We start from the raw sequence: 22,435 nt of genomic DNA on the forward strand, positions 1-22,435 counted from the left end.
TTACGAAGTGGATGATAAAAATTGGCATCAGGATAAAATCCTAGTCTTTAACAGCAGTAAAGGAACTGGTAACCGCAGGATCGGTTGCACGCTCACGAAGAAATGTCGTCTGCTTTCCGCAGGTCTCTTCCTCCTAGGTTGCAAAGTCTTGCGGTATTTGTGCGATGACGATCAACTCCCACCTATGTTATCTGGAGATACCTCTGCTGGTGAAGTCGTCCCGAGAATACAGATTAAAATCCCAGTTGCCTTGAATAAGGCATGCAGTAAAAAAGGCTTGTAAATTTCCAGCAACAAGACTACCGTAGCCCTACGTATTTTGTCTAAACAGACTTTTTCAAGGGTTATGCAGTCACACCTGTATGAGGATCTTAAGTAGATTGAAATCATCTGTGATACTGTAGGTCACAATCTGGACCATCCATACCAACCAGATGAGCGCCTCATATAGGTGACAGGTGCAGACAATAGAAGATTAAGGACCCATAACATTTAAAATTAACAATAACAAAAGAACATTTTAATAGATAACATATTAAAAGTAATTAATTATATTGAATATATAGTTCTTCATGATAGATCACAGCAGACTAACAATACAGATATAGATGAAAGGGATAAGTAAAATGGAATCATAGAAATAGATACAAAGTGGATACTATAGTACATCAAAAATGTACCCAGATCTATATCCACATTGAGACCTAGTGTAACAAGTGTTTTAACGGCACATATCCACATTGTCTCTAATCTGGAAATGGCATTAATAGTATCCCTCCTCTCTAATTGTGGGGTAATTTGTCTATTCCCACAAAAAGACTACCTGCAGGATTACAATGGTGAAATTCGGAAAAATGTTTTGACAAATTATGTTGTTGAAATCCTTTTTGTATATTAGTAATGTGTTCAGCAAAAAAAAGTTTTAATTTTCTTGTAGTGTGCCCTATATACTGTACTGCTTATTGCAGAGGCACTGAAAAATAATGAAATGCTCTATATTATAGATATTACCTTTATGTTGGGATTTGAAAGATTTAACATTTTTATCCCCATGTAAATCTATTTTACAAGTTTTACATTTTAGGCATCTAAAGAAGCCCTTAGTGTCCAAAATTGTGTTATTGGAGACTTTTTGATGTGCTGGTTTAAGACAGCTATGTGCCATTTGTTTTTGAGTGTATCAGATTTTGTAAATAATACATGTGGGGTCTTATGAAGGTGTGATTGAAGAATGGTATCTTTTAAAACCAAGTGCCAATATTTATGAATGATTTTTTTAATGTCTGAAGCTAAGGGATTATACTGTGTAATAAATTGAATATCAATTTTGCCATCAATATTTGTATGTGGTATTATTTTAGAATTATATTTAAGAAGGTCTTTTCTATCAATATTATGGATTTTAGAATAGGCTTGTTCCAATGTGGCTTTTTTTTTTTTTATAGTTCTTTGATTCAAATTTAGACAACAACGTTTTTGCCTGTTTATAAACAATGTTATTAGAGCAGTTTATTTTTACTCTTCTTAGCTCTCCTTTTGGAATATTTTCAATCCAGGGTTTGTGATGGTTACTATCAGCCTCAATATAATTAAGACAACTGATGGGTTTGTGATATGTTTTAGTCTGAATTAATCCTCAATATAGATAAGTAGGTCAATAAACTCTAAATCAGTCGTGCTATTATTGTGAGTACAGTACATTTAAGATTATATTTATTTTGATTTAAATAATCAAAAAATAATAATAAAGTTTTGTGATCACCATCCCAAAGGAAAAAAATATCATCCACAAATCTTGTCCAGAGCACCAGGTTTGCACCCAATTCATGCTGAGACCAGATATTTTTGTCTTCCCATATCCCCAAAAAGAGATTAGCATAACTCGGTGCAAACCTGGGCCCCATCTCTGTGCCTTTAATCTGTAAAAAAAAGTCTTCATTAAACAAAAAAAGTTGTGTGTTAAGGTAAATTGTATTACAGTAATAATAAAATCAATATGTGTCGTTGAATAAGTGACTTCTAATTCTAAACTAGCATGCAGCAGTGCAACCATGTTCATGCTCTATAACAGTGTACAGTGAAGTGACATCACACATGACTAAATAATAATGACTAATCCAAACTATATTATTCAATACATTTAAAATGTGTGTTTCCCGCTTTCCTGGGGTGTCCGGGGAGGTCACATAGCCCAGCGTCGCCGCCCAGCATTACCATCATGTGCACAGCACTACCTGCACAGCACACCCCAGCACCACCTGCACAGCACACCCCAGCACCACCTGCACAGCCCAGCACCACCTGCACAGCCCAGCACCACCTGCACAGCCCAGCACCACCTGCACAGCCCAGCCCAGCATTACACACACATCCCAGCATCACCTACACAGCACATCCCAACACCACCTGCACAACACAGCCCAACATCACCTGCACAGCACAGCTCAACATCACCTGTGCAGCCCAGCTCAGCACCACCTGCACAGCCCAGCATTACACACACATTACACACACATTCCAGCATCACCGCCCAGATCGTTGCCCTCCGCACGGTGCATCCACAAGCTCCTAGTGACGTCAGTGCAGCGGGGGCTTCTCTACAATAAGCGGTTCCTCCACAGCCCCAGATGGAATAAGAGGGGGAGAGGGAGACTTGGAAGTCGAGCCCCTCTCCCTCCTCACGGGTCTCGGCCCGCTCATCTGGGGTACCTGGAGGATATGTATGGGTCTAGTTACTACCAAGCATGTCCCTGCCCCCCACACAATACACAACACCCAACAAACATAAATAAATAAAGATCATCTCCATGTTAAACATTGCCCCACATAGGGTGACACAGGGTCTGGGAATCACACATGAAAGAAATTAAATCCATATGATCCCATATAACAGGGATGATTAACATTTTATTAAAAAATAGTAGTATATATGGAGAAGATATGTTATATGGGTTAGAGGTATATTATTGTTATGTTGAGTACATATGTATATATATGTATGTGTAGGTGTACATATGTTTGTGTATATGTGTGTTATTACATATTACTATATACGCTATATAAGATTCCGCTATGACAAATATCTGCTATTTCGGTTTGGCTGTATACGGTGTGCTACGAGAAGGTCTATTATGTCACGTCATAAGGACTACATCAGTGATGGAGACTTTTCAGCACATGCGGATTCGTTCGATATAAATATATTTAGATATCTCTATATGAAGAAGCGGGTTATATGGAGGATACATACAATACAATTGACATATTATTTGTCTCTACGGATTGAAATTACCGCATGTATTGTATCCATATGCTAATGTTTCTCGTGTCATATCTGCCATATATGTTCGGGAAGATGATGTGCAGACACATATATATACATGTTTAAAATTTCATAAGTTAGCTTAATAAAAGCTGTTTAGAAGCTGTTCACATTAGATAAGATTACAAACATAAGGGCTCAACGGCCTAAGGTTACTGTTATTTTGCCAAGGTTAATCCCGCTAACCCCATTACCAGTAATAGCACTATCTAGATTACAATCGGATTCAAGGTTCATGGTCATTAAGGTCACTGTTAGTGGCACTGAGTTGATGTCACTATCATTTTATGTTGCAGTTCACAAAATATGCTTTGCTTTTTCCTTTTTGAAAAGTGCCGGGGGAGATACTCCCCTTCGAGCATGTGTCCCCTTCATCGGTCCCCAAATATGAGGGACCGATTCCAAGACCCAGGGTGGGATGTCTTCAACACAGGAGACTGGCCCATCTTTAAGATGGAGTCAGAAGACCCACCCTCTGGGCACAGGAGCTACTCTCGGGGGCTCCCGAGATACGCCCTTGTTTTTTGTTTATCCCTTTTTACAATTTTATTATTATTTTCTTTTTCCCGTTTTAGCCCTCTTGTCGCTTCCCCTGTCTTGTCTACCTTTCCCTGCCCTCTCCCTTTCCCTTCCCTCTCCAGGGAGCATAGATTCCACCCAGAGCGTCTAGCCGACACGATAGTTTGGGACACATCCGCCAGAAACCTCAGATATAATTTCACAAGTAAGTATGCAGATCACTATATATATCATTCCCTGCTTCGTAATACATGGCGTTAACATTAATCTCTCACAATGTGAAGGGCTTTAATAGCCAAATCAAAAGAAAGCTTGCTTTTACAGATTACAAGAGAAAACAAGCGGATGTGCTATTTCTACAAGAAACACACTTTAGTAATAATAGCTCCCCCAAGTTCCTAGATAGGGGCTTCTCCCAATTTTATACAGCATCAGCATCGGTCAAAAAACGTGGGGTAGCCATCGTATTTAACAACTCAATCCCATTTATCCTCCAGACAATCAAAAAAGATGTAGATGGTCGTTATATCATTGTAACAGGGACCATACATGAGCAGCCTATTACGTTGGCCTCCCTCTACGCGCCCTGTACACAGGATGCGTCCTTTTTTGACAGATTCTTCCGCCTGCTAAACTCAGCAGCTAAGGGATACACTATAATAGCAGGAGATTTTAACATCACAATGCAATCTTCAATAGACAGATCAGGGGGAAATGACTCCGATAATAAAAAAGCTCAAAATTCCCTGCACAATGCCCTGAAAGATAATCAATTAGTAGACATATGGAGGGAGCTCCACCCTACGGCAAGGGACTACACTTTCTATTCCCACCCACACACTCATATAGCAGAATCGATTATCTCTTCGTTTCGTGCCACCTGGTCCCTAAGGTCAATCATACAAAGATTCATGATATTTCATGGTCTGACCATGCACCAATTGAGCTCAGGTGCAACAATATTCAGACCAATAGACCAGGCGCAAACTGGAAACTTAATGAATCTATTCTTAAAATACCCGAAACCTGCGAAACGATAGGTCAAGAAATAACTCAATTCTTTGCGATAAACACAGGCTCTGTGGAGTCCCATATGACTTTATGGGAGGCTCATAAAGCAACGCTAAGGGGCATAATAATTAATCTCACTGCTAAAAGAAAACGAGTGAGGGATTCCAAAATTCGGACGCTCCAATCCAAATTGTATTCCCTTTCATCGAGTCATAAGACCAATCCCGATCCACTTACGACACAGGAACTTAAAGATACAAAAATTGAATTAAATATGTTATTGACTTCCCGGGCAGATAACTCCCTATGTTGGTCTAGGAGGAAGTTTTATGAAAAAGCTAACAGGACGGATACGATGCTGGCGCGCGCACTGAAAGATAGGCAATCTAAGTTTAATATCCAAGCTATACGCTTAAAATCGGGTGTACTTACGGCCAATCCTAAAAAAATAGTGGAAGAATTCGGTTCATTTTATGGCTCCCTATACGACGGTAAGAAGGTGGCACACAATAACAACACGAGCAGCGCACTAAGAGATTTCTTAGCCAGCTCAAAACTGGAGAGATTGACAGATCTAGACAGAGAAGCTATGGGCGCTGACTTCACATTAGAAGAAGTGTCGCAGGCCATCAAGGAGCTTAAGCCATCAAAGGCACCAGGCCCTGATGGCTTTTCGGGGCTTTATTATAAGAAATTTTCCGAATCACTTGCTCTGAGGCTGCTCCAAATGTTTAATGCTATCTTAGCAGGAGCCCCTATTCCTGGGGACATGCTGCGGGCGTCTATATCACTTATACATAAACCTGGCAAGGATCCGCTAAATTGTAAAAGCTATAGGCCAATATCTCTAATTAATACCGATATCAAAATATATGCGAAATTATTGGCCAACAGATTAAGTCATATCCTACCCAGACTAATACACCCAGATCAGGTCGGTTTTGTTAAGGGGAGGCAGGCAGCGGATAACACCCGACGATTTATTGATCTGTTGGAATTGGCTAACAAAAATAACACACAAAGCATGCTATTAAGTCTGGATGCAGAAAAAGCTTTTGATAGGATAGACTGGCCATACTTAAAAGAGACGCTCGCGGCATTTGGCTTCGGAAATCGGGTGAGTAGAGCGATTATGTCACTATACTCAGGTCCAACCGCCAGGGTCATACATCAGGGCTTCCCCTCGGTTCCATTTCAAATCCAGAGTGGCACAAGACAGGGATGCCCTTTATCTCCCCTCCTGTTCGCCCTATGTATTGAACCCCTCGCGGCACGAATTCGAGATAGCCCGGATATCTCAGGGTTAAACGTTTACTCCCAATCACATAAAGCGGCCCTGTATGCTGATGATATCCTATTAATCATCTCCAAACCCCTTACGTCATTACCTAACCTGTTTGACCTACTAGATATATTCTCCAAGGTCTCAGGTTTCAAGATTAACCAATCCAAATCTGAAGCTCTGAATATCAACCTCCCTAGGCATACAGAGAAATTACTGAAACTAAATTTCAATTTTAACTGGCAAAAGAACTCGATAAAATATTTGGGGACCTATATCACCAAAGATGCAAAAAGCATCTATAAAGCAAATTATCCCAAACTGATCTGGACTCTAAAACAAGACCTAATCAGATGGTCTTCCAAGAAGATTTCTTGGATCGGAAGGATTCACAGCGTTAAGATGAATCTACTTCCCCGTATCCTATACCTCTTCCAGACACTACCTGTGCCACTCAAACTGAAGGACATACTCTCACTTCAGTCTGGAATATCTAATTTTATCTGGGGAGGTAAAAAACCGAGAGTAAATAAATTATCTATGAAGAGACCTATCTTAGCGGGTGGCCTAGCGGTACCCTGCCTGTTGTCATATTTTAAAGCGGCTCAATTAAGCCAGGTCATACAATGGCATTCCGACCACAAATTAAAAAGATGGGTTGAGCTCGAACATGCGGCTTGCTCCCCTTTAGAGCTTAACAATTTGATTTGGCTACCTAAAACATCAAGGAAAAACACTATTTTACCGCTCACCTCAATGGCTAACTCCTTATCTGTTTTGGAAGCATCAAGATTAAAAAACTCACTTACTTCAGCAAATTCCCTGATGTCACCCATTTGGAATAATCCCAGCTTTGCACCGGGTCTTATTGGTCATAATCACTCAATTTGGAAACAAAAAGGCTATACTAGACTCAAAGATCTGGAGGGCCATGATCTAAAAATTAAATCTTTTGACCATCTCAGACTAGAAAAAGACATTCCCCACGCTGAATTCCATAAATACCTCCAGCTCAGATCATTTTATAATAAATTTGCCCCATACCCCCCATTGACGAATTTTGAAAAGCTCTGTCGGGCAGAAACCGACACTAAGGGACTCATATCTACGATATACAGAGAGGTAGTCGAACCTGCAATCTCAAAGCACCAATCACCTACATTCCGTACCCAATGGGAAAGGGACCTGGGGGAGACCTTGGACGACGAAGAGTGGAATGCTATATTCCTAGGAGCCGCAAAAAGTTCTATATGCACCACACTGAAGGAGAACGCATATAAAGTTCTTATGAGATGGTACCTCACCCCACTCAAATTATCTAAGTTTGTACCAGGGTCCTCCCCATTGTGCCCTAAACAATGTGGAGGAACAGCTGACCTGTTACATATGCTGTGGTCTTGCCCGCTGATATACCCGCTATGGGAAAAGATCAGAAATTGGATCCAGAGAGTATTTGATCTCACTATTCCCCCAGACCCTTGGCTGTTTCTCATGAACAGACCCCTAAAGGGCCTATCAAAATCACACAATAAACTAATTGCACATTTTGCTCTAGCTACGCGGTGCGAGATCGCAGCACTATGGAAACGCCCCGATATTCCAATTATCCTAAAGATTCGGAATCGTATTTGGTTTATCTGCCAGATGGAAAAGCTAACGAGCTTAGTTAATGACACTGGCGACAATTATCTAAAAGTTTGGGCCCCCTGGCTTGCCCAAACAGACATCCCTGGGGTAGAGCGTAACACAATTTGGCTATAATAGTAATAAATGCGTTCTCCTTTGGGGGCATGAGGACCAACCCCACGCCTAGAGCCTCATACTCCTTACGCCCAATCACTTATTCTACAGAAAAGCCTCACTAGTTGATACATAATCCTCACGCTGTCCTGGTGTTCCCCAGATATATTCTTGTCCTTGGATACACCTTCCCCCTCACCCCCTCCTTTACCTCCTCCCCCCCCCCCCCACCTCCCTTTTTTTTTTTTTGTTTATTTGTTTATATATTATTATTTACCCCAGTACCTTACACATGACGATTCCCACTCACGTGGTTAAGTAGGGCTCGAAAAACTACGTGAGTTTATTATGCTTTTGTTATTGTATATGATATGCTAAATATGCACCTGATGTCTTTTTTTTTATGTATATCATGCATTTATGTATAATAAAATACAAGTTATAAAAAAAAAAAATGTGTGTGGTGCCCTGTAAATATGATTTGCTTTTCTTGACCGATTTGTGCAAGAAAAAAATTAATGTGATAGTTTTTACACCAGAAATACTAGATCTACCAGGGAGATAAATGGGGCCTTTATGTAATTTTGGTAAATAATAAAAAATTGGCAAAATTGGTTTTCTAATTAAAATAAATTCTTCTTTACACACACAATGTTTCTTTAAACCTATAGTTAGATTGTTTTCCAATTCATACAGGTAATCTTCTGTAGGATTATTAGATAATCTAATATAAATTTCTGTATCATTCAGCAGTCTAAGGGACTATGCAACATAGCTCTCCTTATCCAGGATCACCACAGCTCCCCCCTTCTCTGCTGATTTGATAACTATTGAGCTATCATTTTTCAATTCATTGATTGCATTATATTGCTTTTTATTCGAGTTTTGCTTACTACAGCTCAATCCCCCAAAGAGACAGGGGGTGCCCAATGCTGCATCCAATTGACAAAACATATAAAGTAAAATACTTCAATAATAATAATTGGTTATTTAGTTAACCCTTTGGCCAAAGGCGTCATAAGCCTGCATACCAACGTCAAGGTATAACCAAAATAATGCAGGTCCTACACTACACTGTGAAACCTTTCCTTTTACCTCTGTGAGAGGGGAAAAAACCATAATGGGTCTTGTTCCTGCAGCAAGTGAAATGACCTTCCAAGTTAAAAGGGTGAAGGAGGAGGAGTGAGCTCTGGGGGGAGGTGCCACAGCCTCCAAAGAGACATAGGTTAACACAGATACCCAGCAAGCTCAAACTCCCCCACCCACCACAAAGTGAATACAGTATATATTTATGTCAACCAGAGAGCTACTGAGCGTGGCAATTGTATATAACAAGAGACAGGGGGTGCCCAATGCTGCATCCAATTGACAAAACATATAAAGTAAAATACTTCAATAATAATAATTGGTTATTTAGTTAACCCTTTGGCCAAAGGCGTCATAAGCCTGCATACCAACGTCAAGGTATAACCAAAATAATGCAGGTCCTACACTACACTGTGAAACCTTTCCTTTTACCTCTGTGAGAGGGGAAAAAACCATAATGGGTCTTGTTCCTGCAGCAAGTGAAATGACATTCCAAGTTAAAAGGGTGAAGGAGGAGGAGTGAGCTCTGGGGGGAGGTGCCACAGCCTCCAAAGAGACATAGGTTAACACAGATACCCAGCAAGCTCAAACTCCCCCACCCACCACAAAGTGAATACAGTATATATTTATGTCAACCAGAGAGCTACTGAGCGTGGCAATTGTATATAACAAGAGACAGGGGGTGCCCAATGCTGCATCCAATTGACAAAACATATAAAGTAAAATACTTCAATAATAATAATTGGTTATTTAGTTAACCCTTTGGCCAAAGGCGTCATAAGCCTGCATACCAACGTCAAGGTATAACCAAAATAATGCAGGTCCTACACTACACTGTGAAACCTTTCCTTTTACCTCTGTGAGAGGGGAAAAAACCATAATGGGTCTTGTTCCTGCAGCAAGTGAAATGACCTTCCAAGTTAAAAGGGTGAAGGAGGAGGAGTGAGCTCTGGGGGGAGGTGCCACAGCCTCCAAAGAGACATAGGTTAACACAGATACCCAGCAAGCTCAAACTCCCCCACCCACCACAAAGTGAATACAGTATATATTTATGTCAACCAGAGAGCTACTGAGCGTGGCAATTGTATATAACAAGAGACAGGGGGTGCCCAATGCTGCATCCAATTGACAAAACATATAAAGTAAAATACTTCAATAATAATAATTGGTTATTTAGTTAACCCTTTGGCCAAAGGCGTCATAAGCCTGCATACCAACGTCAAGGTATAACCAAAATAATGCAGGTCCTACACTACACTGTGAAACCTTTCCTTTTACCTCTGTGAGAGGGGAAAAAACCATAATGGGTCTTGTTCCTGCAGCAAGTGAAATGACCTTCCAAGTTAAAAGGGTGAAGGAGGAGGAGTGAGCTCTGGGGGGAGGTGCCACAGCCTCCAAAGAGACATAGGTTAACACAGATACCCAGCAAGCTCAAACTCCCCCACCCACCACAAAGTGAATACAGTATATATTTATGTCAACCAGAGAGCTACTGAGCGTGGCAATTGTATATAACAAGAGACAGGGGGTGCCCAATGCTGCATCCAATTGACAAAACATATAAAGTAAAATACTTCAATAATAATAATTGGTTATTTAGTTAACCCTTTGGCCAATCCCCTTATAACGCTGTGCTTGGGGTCCAAAGAATCACATCGCGCTATAAGCGGATCGCGTTAGAAATAATGTGCAATTGTATGCATTGTATAATAAAGTATTTAAGACACCAATAATCGTGTTGTAAAGTATTCATAAATACGAAAATTGGGAGCCACCCTTGCATCGCGTTATAAGCGGATCCGCGTTGTAACGGATCGCGCTATAATGTATATTTATTTTGTTTTGAGAATTTTTTATTTTGTTTTGAGAATTTGTCCAAGTCATCTTGTATAAGTTTCTCAAATAAATCAAGACAACAACCTTTCAAATAGCTGGGATAGAACTGAGACTTCTTATTGAAAGGAGTGTAATGGATGTCACTGTTTATAGTGAGGAGGAGTAGCATTCATATCTACAGTGCTACTGTATGCAATTTTTGTTTTATAAAATATTTCTTCAAAGAAAGATTTCGTACAAATTTGCCTACGTCTATATAAGAACACATAAAGAGAAAGAATGCTCTAGCAAGCACTCTTCCTCCACTAATATAGAAAATAATAAATTGTTTATTCATGAATGGGAGAAACAAAAGAAGTAAAACCTAATAGGTCCTGAGTGGTGCTACCATTACACTGTATATAGGTTCATCTATACAATAGCAGGTATACCCGCTATCTTTGTATGTAGCCCAATAACAGTGATGATAAATTGTATATTATGGTACCTCCCAGGTAATAACACACATACCCCTCCATATAAAACAGGCAGGCACCTATCGTTCAATATAATGAAGGGGGGTACTAGGTAGAATTGGGTGACAGAATGACACCATGCACTGACCCCCAGATATACAAAGCCCTATGGTTGTGGTATGAACTCACTGAGTATTGTAGGCTCAACGTACCCACAAACACCCAAGCCAACACCTCCACTAGGTAAATATATATAGTGGGGAAGAATAGGGTTAGGGGCTGGGTACAGGCAAATGAGCCTGATGAGACGAAAACAGGGAGGACACAGGTGCAGAGGGTTAAATGGAGATATGACCCCCCCACTACCTTACACCATGAGGTGTTCACTGCAGGGAATGCATACACTGCAAAGTGGTGATAAGGCCACACCAACGTAGGTTAGCACTGCCTTACGCTGAATGCCCAGGAAATAACTGCACCTCCAGTGGTTGTCAAATAGCTAAATCCTAGCTAGTGGATGCCTCCTGGGGCCCACAACTTAGTTTAGCTAGCCCTAAATGCTGTCTGTAGTGAAGACAAAGTGTAAAACCTAGGACTGAAAACAACTCAGAAACCACAGCCTAACACTGCGGTCGCACGTATGATGTCACACGTGTTGCATCATCAACACCCAAGTCATCTTGTACAAGTTTCTCAAATAAATCAAGACAACCACCTTTCAAATAGCTGGGATAGAACTGTGATTTCTTATTGAAAGGAGTGTAATGGATGTCACTGTTTATAGTGGGGAGGTGTAGCATTCATATCTACAGTGCTACTGTATGCAATTTTTGTTTTATAAAATATTTCTTCAAAGAATGATTTCGTACAAATTTGCCTACGTCTATATAAGTATTGAAAACATTCATTTTATTAGACGGGGCAAATTGGAGACATTTATTTAAAACTTGTACCTGTTCATCAGTTAACACTTTTTCACTCATGTTAAAGATCCCTTCTTGTTTAGTAACTCGTTTAGTGAGTTTTCTCTCTTCCTCACTAATGACTCCTTTATGCTCTCCTTCTCTCCCAAATTCATCTTCCCTTTGGGTATCTTTTTGGTAACCTCTAAAAAAGGAGATTAACATATACCGTATTTAGAAACACCCATAGAGATTTAAACTTTTCCACGCAATAGGAAAACATCTTCCTAGCATATAAAAAACCCACTGCATTTTCTGCTTCACAACAAAATTCCCATTTGAATTCCATTATACTTAGCCCTTAAACTATTTTGAGAAAAAAAGCATGAAAAAAATTTCAGAACATTTTCAAAATGTCACTGCGGACCAGTAACAGTTGACATCAGCTGACGTACATTTTTCTGAATTTGCTTATCAGAAGCTTTAAGAGAAAAGGAAAATAAATAATCTCATCCTGCAAAAAAACACATCTCTGAAGGATTTTAATTTCTAGACAGAAGCAGCCACAGCATTACAATAAAATCAAGAAACCAGATTTTTTTTGATTCACAAATAGAAAACCAAGAAGTAGATATAAAGAGTAGCAATACTACGCTGCTGTACATACGTGTAAAAAACACAGTACCAGTTTAAAATATCACTCTAGGAGTAACAATACATCCATCAAATCTCAACCCAACAGGAAATAGCATAATTGGTTGAGGCTTTCCTATTAGAGGGTATTGGATGGCTATCTAAATTCCATCAAGAAACAAGGAAGTAACACTAGTTACCATGTGTTCCTGATGCTGAAATTACTGTTGAATTGTTTAGCTCCAGAGGATCCCCTGGTTTCCATGCTGTTATAAAAAAGGGAGTTAGATAAGCAAGATTGCTGCTTTAATAAGTGAAGACGCCTTTTGTAAATTAATAAAACCAGTGTATGGAGATGAAGGGCAATGGAGTACAAGACAGATGGATAGGTAGCAAAACATGGGTGGACAACAAAGTTTCTTCTACTTGCTGTCTCTTTTTTTTATTACAAATTACTTTAAAACCCACAGATGAATAGTGGACATTGGTAACACTTCAGATTTGTTATGGGATTAATTGTACCTTTAAGTTAAATCTACAGGTTGTCCTTGCTATCCAACATTTCACTTTACAACGAATGGCAGATCCAATGCTTTACAATGCAACCCAATGGGACATTTTTCAACGTCGGAATTTGTTATCTGACGCCTGAATGTGTTATCCAGGGCTCACCGCCACTGATTAACATGGGACTCACTTTACAACGGTTTCACTATCCAACGCTACTTCCAGAACGGATTCCGTTGGATAACCGAGGACTGCCTTGACAGTGCTACATACTGTTCAACAGTACTATAGAAATAAAACAATTATTAAAGATAGCAGCAGTACAGGCATACCCCACTTTAAGGACACTCACTTTAAGTACACTCGCAAGTAAGTACATATCGCCCAATAGGCAAACGGCAGCTCACGCATGCGCCTGTAGGCACGTCCTGAACAGCAATACCGGCTCCCTACCTGTACCGAAGCTGTGCGCAAGCGGGGAGACTATAGAGCCTGTTACAAATGCTTTATTTACATCAGTTATGCACGTATATGACGTTTGCAGTACAGTACATACATCAATAAGTGGAAAAATGTAGTGCTTCCCTTTAAGTATATTTTCGCTTTACATACATGCTCCGGTCCCATTGCGCACGTTAATGCGGGGAATGCCTGTATAACCATTAAGTGTGGTCTCTATGACTGCCATTAAGATGACAGAACAGGGGCACTGATCCTAGTACTGCAAGTATGAAGAGGGGGGGAATTGATTAAAATTTATTTTTTTTACACAATAAATAAACACTGCAATGTTTTCTTATTAAAACATTTAACATTTTTAGTAGTATGCTGTGTATTGGTGAAACAATTGTCAGAAAAATTTGTAAATTAATCTTTTTTCCATATGTGTTTAATAGTAATAGACTGATTAAGATAAACTTGTATGGGTCATTTTATAATTACTTTGAATTTAAAGCAGAGAATAACTTGAAATATCTGTCAAGTAGAATGAATGGCAATTAATGGAATAAAGCTTTCTCAAATCCTAAACATTTTAATTTTACTTTGCAGAGAGTTTGGTCGTTGGAAGGTAAATAACCTAGCAGTTGAAAGAAGGGATTTTCTTGCCTCCCCTTTGCCTCTTGCCCCTGAATTTTCTCGCAACATAAGACTTCTTGGAAGACGACCTACCCTTCAACAGATCACTGACAACCTTATTAAGAAGTATGGGACCCACTTCCTTCTGTCAGCTACTCTTGGAGGTACTGTAATAACACTATTCTCATAACATTTCATTCTATTTATGTGACCTGTCACAAAGACCACTATGGTAATCTGATATATTCATAATTTACATCAGAGTTTAGCCCATTTTACTTCAGATTCCATGATAATGCTGCCATAGTATACAATGTGCCATATCATATTGGAGGCACAAAAACATTAAATAAATTAGTTCTCATCTGTTGCTTAGAAAACATTGCAAACGTGCACCATGGAACAGCAGTTCTCATTAGTACCTTCCGTTACAGTAGTTATTATAAGTTTTGGTTTTTCCAAAACTCATCAATTGTTGTTTTTTTTTTTGTTTTTTTAAATTATGGAGAAAAATTGAATTTTACTTAAAAATCATGTAACCTGGAACTGAGGTTTGCTTCCTATGTAATTATTATCAAAAGTAATTATATAATAAACTATAATGTGATTTATGTCTGTCTCTGCCCAGCACAGAAAAGGACAAGGTAAAATAAATACAGGGCAAGCCTAGTTAGAAGCAGAAGACTATATTGTACAGTATATATACTAGATGTAGTAGATAATGCAGATGTTGGAATCACTGCCTATGTACAATATACCTAAACAACCTGGTTGACTTGTATATAGTGGTGGAAAGTAGAGGCATGTGAGATGATGGTCTCTCTATGCCTTATAATAACAAACATAAATACTAAATATATAAAAAATATATAAGCAACAGATAAGTCTCAGGGTTTAACCCCCTCATTGAACCGATTGACTAGTATGCAGTATATACTAAAAAGAAGAGACAAGTCAGATAGTGCTATTTAATTTTCTATTCCAACCTATTATATGTATGTCAGTTGTGTCTCAATTTTATGGTTAGTTTGCAAGTTTGATATAATAGAATATGGTATTAAAATAATCATCACCTGGATCATTATCACACAGCTGGCAGGTACTGAATGATTGAAAACTGAATTTCAATTAAGGCAATTCCCCCTCACCCTTCCTCCTTGAACCAAGTGATATACAAGAATACAACATGCCTGAGGTCTTTCCTCAAGAAACCCCAGGTTCATGACAGAAAATGAAAAACTTCTTCAAGTATGTGAACCTCCAAGGACTGAAATTTGTAACTGTGGGGGTTCTGAGGCAAAAAACGGCATTTTGATGAAAAAGTGCTGCTTTTTATCAATGAAATTTCAGGAAAATGTTGTCATGTTTCTTGCCAGCTGATTGAAACATTTATTTCTGACACTTTTCAAAAGAGAGGCTGCTCCAGAAGTTGGAATTTTAATACAAAAAATAAGAAGGTTATCAGCACTCGAAGAACTATAATTAGGAAATCACATAAATCTACAGCAACAAAAATATATATATTTTTATTCCAGTACTGGCTTTTTAACTCTTAATTAAATGCAGCTAAGGACTTATAGTCAAATATAAACAATATGTATATTTTTTCAATGACCACTTTGGTGCCTGTGTACTAATATTTTTTTTTTACCTCTTATTGTGTCAAAATGTCAATGCTAAAAAATACAAACTAAAAATGTATATCCTATATATGGCGACTTCATACATATATGCATAATAAATTCTTTCAAATTATTTTTGATTTATATCTCATGTTGAATATTTTATTTATAATAGTATTATTAATTAGCATTAATAATGTAATGATATTTATTGAAAAATAACTCATCACTCAGTAATAGAGAAAAGGATCAAGAGAAGTAAAAAATACACTAGTGTTCCTTTTGTTATTAACTAGATTCTTATTTAATGTATACAAAAATAAAAAAATCAAGAGGGATTAGTCTGCAGACACACTTACCACAGTAAAATAAGCAATGTTTCAATACCCCTTGGCCCCTTTGTCAGGCTGTTATGAGTAGACTTTTTACTATTTATATTTTTCTCTATTACTGATTTCTTATTACATTTGCCCAGCAGTATGGACGCAGGACCATACCACCTGTGTCGTTATATTAAGTTGTACCATTTTTTTTATCATAATATTTATAGTGGCCATACTGTGAAAATATCATTTTTTTTATTATAAAAGGAAATCTGTGCTCTATAAAATACATTTTTGGGTAGCAACTTCATTCTGTGTTAGAATTATTAACAGTCTTGTTAAGGTTTTGCCATGTTAAATTTAGCGGATGATTGTGTCACACTTCTAAATGATTTTTTTGGGCACATAAATTATATTTAAGTAAATACTGTACTGTGCCATTTACATCTATACCCATTTCTGTGCACCAAAGCAAATGAAAAATATTATTTTGACAAAGCTGGTGCAGAATGCAATTTTTTTGTACATAGGCAAACATAAGCACAATAGAAATTGAGTTTGACATGCACCAATATTGCACCAAAATTTTTTCCCAATGCTTAGGGCCTATTTACTAAGGTTTACCAGCTGCAAAAGTGGAGCGACATCTGTGCAAAAGAATTGCACCAGATTTATTCAAGGAAAATCTCCAATTGCTTTCAAAAGGATTCCAAATATTTTATGAATATGTGGGTTTATTTCCCAAATTTTTCCAAACCTTTGCCGCAGGTGGGGACTTTAGTAAATAGACCCCTTAATGCATAGGCCCATTTGTATTTGAAGTATTGTATTGACATGTTTTGAGTAGTGAGGTTCAGTATTACAATTTAATGGAAGGTGTGTCTTATTAAGGATGTGAAAAACGTACAGATGACCGACAAAAAGTTTAGTTTAGTTGTATGGTGAAGTTAACATATTCGTTATTCATCTGCAAATATGGGAACAAACCTTTGCAATGCATGCTAAATATTTATTTGAAATACTTATATTTTCTCAAAAGACAGGGGAGTGCAGGGAACCAATGGAAAAAGAAAATAGAAACACAAAATAGTGTAATGTGCACACAGGTTTGGAAGGGTATTACTGGTGAATGACCCTACTCACATTTTTCCCAGTTAAAACAAGCATACAATAGATCCCAGTTTGTGGCAGTTTTGTTAGTCGTGGTCATGGGGGAGGGTTATTTCAGGGAGACAGAGGAAAGATCGTGTAGACTGTCTATCAAAAATCTTTATGTATCAGGAAGTAAAACAATAAAATGCTCACTCACAAATTGAATGACTTTTTAAAACATTTGGCAGCAATGTGTCTGTGTTATCGAGTAACTATCTCACCGCTCCGGCATCTGTTGGCATCCCCCGTGATCTCTACGACAATGTGTCTATACCCGGCTGTAATGAACAGGAAAAAGTACTGCGTCTCCTTCTGTTCTTGAATCTCTCAACTCAACGCCTTATACAGACTTCCTTAGGAGTCAATGATAGTTATTTCATAAAAAACAAAACTGTGCGCTACTACCTAACTACCTATAAAGTTTAAATGTATAAATATATACAGTGCAGTGATGATACCATCAATTTAGTGATAAAAATTTTATAAAAAATTAAACCACAACTCCCACAGTGAGATAATTATACATTAAATAATAAGTGCCACATAACCGTGTTGGGGATAATGGCGTCTGCAGCTGTAAACGCAGGGGTGGCTCAGCACCCCACACACACTAAGAGAATGGAAACAAAAGAAAACAGCGCACAACGCCAAATAGTGAAGCAAATTCAACAATATATTATAGAATTAAAAAGGGGGTAATATAACTGCGTACATGAAAAAAGTTGGTAAAAGGCATGTAGTGTGTATCACACTGTTTACCACTCGGCAGCTGTTAGCTGTAGATTCAGGTGCTTGCTTCCCTCTGCTGCTGCAGCTCAGTCGATTCTGGGGCAGGACGTCAGTCTTTTCACTCCCAAGGGGATTTCCCTTCATGCAGCCAGGTTCAGCAGCTGGTACTGGGGCTCGGTGAAATCGCTCCTGCTTCCTGGCCGATATGAAGCTGCTCCTGTACCTCGGCAGGTGTATCCTCTGCACAGAGGTTAAAACACAGCTTGCTGGGGTGCCCTCAGCTTGCTGGGGTGCCCTCAGCATGCCACGATGCCGCTCCGTCGCGGGACGCTGTGTAATGATGTCACTGTCTACACAGCAGTGGTGGATTCAATAGGGAAGTTTGAACAGTCTTACCAAGTCTCTCACAAGTGTCCAAAACAGCACACAGGATGAAATAAAAACAGGACAGGCCAATACATAGACAAAGGCCAATGTAAGCAGATATAAGGCAATAGAATGTTACCCCCTTTTTAATTCTATAATATATTGTTGAATTTGCTTCACTATTTGGCGTTGTGCGCTGTTTTCTTTTGTTTCCATTCTCTTAATGATAGTTATTTGCCTGACCACTAGTATGTATACTATACCTCAAATTAATTATGACTTGCCAGTTTAACATGACATCACCTATTAATCATATATTGTTTTTTATTTAAGAAATGTTGAATATGGAAAGCAACATTTTTCTACATTATTAATGTTCCGTGGTAACAACATTAGCACTTCCAAAATGTAATTTATAGCATAAATAATCTATATGCGATCTACACATTTAAAGTGCCATGCTGAGGAGCATTCGTACTTTCAAAGTAAATGTTAATGCATATAGAGTCTCTACTGTAGCATATTTAATCTACATAGATAAAATCACATACTTAGGTCTACAATTCTTAGAGTAAGACTTATAAAGCATCCCACATGGTAATTCTTTCATAAAGGGAAATACTCTCAAATTTAAAATCTCCTACTATAAACAAATAAATGTTGCTATAGATAAATGTCCTATGCCACATTTCTTCACTATAACAACATTTATTTGCAAAGGGATAACAAAATTGAGGGAAAAAGGGGAGAGAAAAAAAGCATATTAACAATCCGTGTTACACAACATAGATATACTGTAGGTAAATACGTTCTCATAGAGATTAAGGGGCTTATTCTAGAAGCTCCGAAGTTGTCATTTCCAAACCACATGATTTGGCAAGTTCAGAAGCAATCGAGTCAAATGTGAGAAAAAAATCTATTCCCGATTGAAAACCGCTTCTTCTAAACCACGTCTAAAAAAATTACAAATCTCACAGTTTAACAGCCAAATGGCATGGTTTGTACTTGCCGTAAAAGGGGAATGATCAGAGGTGGTGCTAACTCCATCCCCAGTCTGATTTATGGGTTTTGTTCTCTCAGCCAAATCTATATTTCCAGCTGTCGATGTACCTCTCAATACCTATCTCGCCACTCTTTGGGTGGTGTTAAAAGAATGCAAGTTTTTAGAAGCGGTTTGTCTTTACTTCCTGTGAGACTGCTGAACTTGAAATCCCCCTTTTTCTGCAATTACAGTACTTGCTGACAGTCTAAGACTGTATACTGTACCCTATGGAGGGCTACTCTGCCAACCAGGCTGCAAGAGCCTTGGCCGGGTCTAAAGGTTGGGCCTTTCTGGCAATGGGCACAGCCCTGTTTAGGACTTTTTTTTCCGATTGTCCTAATATGCTGAAAGTAAGCTATTTTATGTGTCATGTTTTGAGGCTCTGAATAAAAGCCTACCCTCAGACATCCCATGTGTCGTTGTGAATAAAAAGGAGTAAAACAAGAAACCTATACGTTGCCAGCAAATGTCTTGTAATAGGGCCTAAAAAGAGTCTTAAATAGAAAATATGAGATTCACAGACACAATGTGCTCCCCTGGTTTAATCGGCGTTGTAGGGATTCTTTATACCGAATAGCTCTTTCATCTGTGACTGATTCCAGATGCCTGACAACTATGTAGGGTTGTGGCCTGTCACCCATTTGTCACTTTCTTTCTAAGAGATACTTTGTGACTAGATTCCTTGGGAGAAAGGAATTATTTAATTTCAATTTGATTAGAGAGTATAAAATACTTCATAAGTCTCTCCTAGTAATCACCAGATTAATGGTACCTGCATCCTTGCATTCAGAGGATTTTTATTAATACATACATACAGTATCACAAGGGACAGTCCTCTTTATAACATTGAGACTGAAATTACTGACAGTATCTGATATTTGTAAAAAATGATATCTTCTCACATTTAACATGATTTTTGTTTACAGATGTATGCTATACCTGACATCACTGAGAATTGAACTGAACATTAATTATCTTAGTTAATGTTGCTTTGGAATGTCTAAAATAGAGAGCCCAGGGGGTGACCCTCGAAACCTGGAATGAGGGAGGTGTGATAACGTGTATTTAAAGCTATCTAACGTATACAGTATAAGGCTCTCCCCCATTGACACAACCATGAGCTCATGTTTTTTGTTCGTTTAATATAAACAGTTAGTTATGGTTAGGTCCTGAACAAATATAATGCATTTCTTTAATAGTTTTAAAGCCACTTTTAGCTATGGACCCTTAATGTTTTATGACACAGGCCAGCATTGTAAGAACTTCAAAATTATTTTAGGATGGAGATTAACCTCATAGTTGCCATACTGCATACAAACCTTAACCTTTTCATGGATTTATCATGACAGTTTTTTTTAATTTAAAAGAGATACAGTACATGTTATATTAAGTAGACTACATATCGTTCTCAATATTTCACACAGATTTTGTGCATTCATAACCTGTAAACGTATTTTTAATATTTTGCAAAGAAACCCTTAACAACATACTGTACTTTGAGTTGGACCGAGTTTGTTTTGCACATTTTGTGCTTGTTCTTTAATTTTTTTTTCCTGTGCTTGCTTTAAGTTTTTTGTTCCAATGGTTAATATTAAGTCAAATATAATGCTGCTCAATCGTCACACAGACAATGGGATGCAAATATACATATGTTCACTATTGCACTCAGTTCCATATATTTTTTATTCAACTTAATGTTCCTGGTAATACGAGTATACTTGCTGGAAGAACAGGTTCAATATCACAAGACTGGCGTAAAGCAGATGCGGTGCCTATATTGAAAAAGGGAGCTATATCACAACCAGGGAATTATAGACCTGTAAGCCTGACATCAATAATGGGAAAGCTACTTGAAGGTTTAATATGGGATAATATTCAGAAATACAATGGATTACAAAATTATTGGTAATAATCAGCATGGATTTATGAAGGATAGGTTGTGCCAAACTAACCTTATCAGTTTCTTTAAGGAGGTACAGTAAATAGGAATGCAGTTAATATGGTCTACTTATATTTTGCAAAGGCTATATACAATATACGTATATGTATATATGTACAATATAAAGGAAATTGGTCCCAGTAAAAATATTTGCACGTTGATTCAAAAATGGTTGAAGGATAGACAATTGAGAGTTATAAATGGAACTGTAAGAGATGTGTGCAGAGGTATGCAATGGAGACCATTTTTAAGGTGAAATTAAAATAAGGCTTTATTGCGCCTGTCCCTTTAAACACAGCAAAACATATGAAAACAACAAACGCCTATCCCTGTTTAAGGGCTAACTTACTTCCCCAGTCCCTTTCTCCAGGGCTGGAGGGATAATCCCATTTCCACCCTATTCCCCAAAGTCTCAAGAGATACCGTAAAGCAGGTGGCCCTTCATGTCAGTCTCTGGTAGGTTCCTGGGTCCCCTGTGTCCAGGAATATAGGTCTTTGGGTGTTTGATCTCAGCAGAGCCTTTCTGCTCAAGACCTCTTTCCTCTTGTCAGCACCCTTGTGTACTGAGGAAAATCTCTCTTCCTGTCTCAGAGGCAGGCTTTTTCTGACACCTCTAATCAGCCAGGTGGTGTTGGTTAATTGTCTACCAGCAGTTAACCACCACACTGCTGGATTAGAGGCACATTTTTGAACAGGGATAAGTCCCCTGTTACAGGAACCTTTTCAGGTTGGGTTAAAGTTGCAAGTGAACTACCTCAAGTATCGTATTGGGACCCCTGCTTTTTAACTTCTTTTTTTTAACGACCTTGAGGTTGGTATAAAGAGCAAAGTCTCCATCTTTGCTGATGACACTAAATTATTTAGGGTAGTAAAATCAGAGCAGGATGTAATT

The 22,435-nt window shown here is 38.4% G+C and overlaps 1 protein-coding gene across 1 annotated transcript in view; it reads left to right on the forward strand.

The window, feature by feature from the left end:
* The window catches only part of BRINP3 (BMP/retinoic acid inducible neural specific 3), a 642,890-nt gene that overhangs the window by 330,658 nt on the left and 289,797 nt on the right, over positions 1-22,435 (forward strand). The window contains exon 3 of the mRNA XM_075616874.1: positions 14,344-14,534. Within this exon, the coding sequence (XP_075472989.1) occupies positions 14,344-14,534 (191 nt within the window). The remainder of the gene's footprint in view (positions 1-14,343; positions 14,535-22,435) is intronic.

This window comes from Ascaphus truei, chromosome 10, assembly GCF_040206685.1.
Source record: "Ascaphus truei isolate aAscTru1 chromosome 10, aAscTru1.hap1, whole genome shotgun sequence".
NCBI classification, from domain to species: domain Eukaryota; kingdom Metazoa; phylum Chordata; class Amphibia; order Anura; family Ascaphidae; genus Ascaphus; species Ascaphus truei.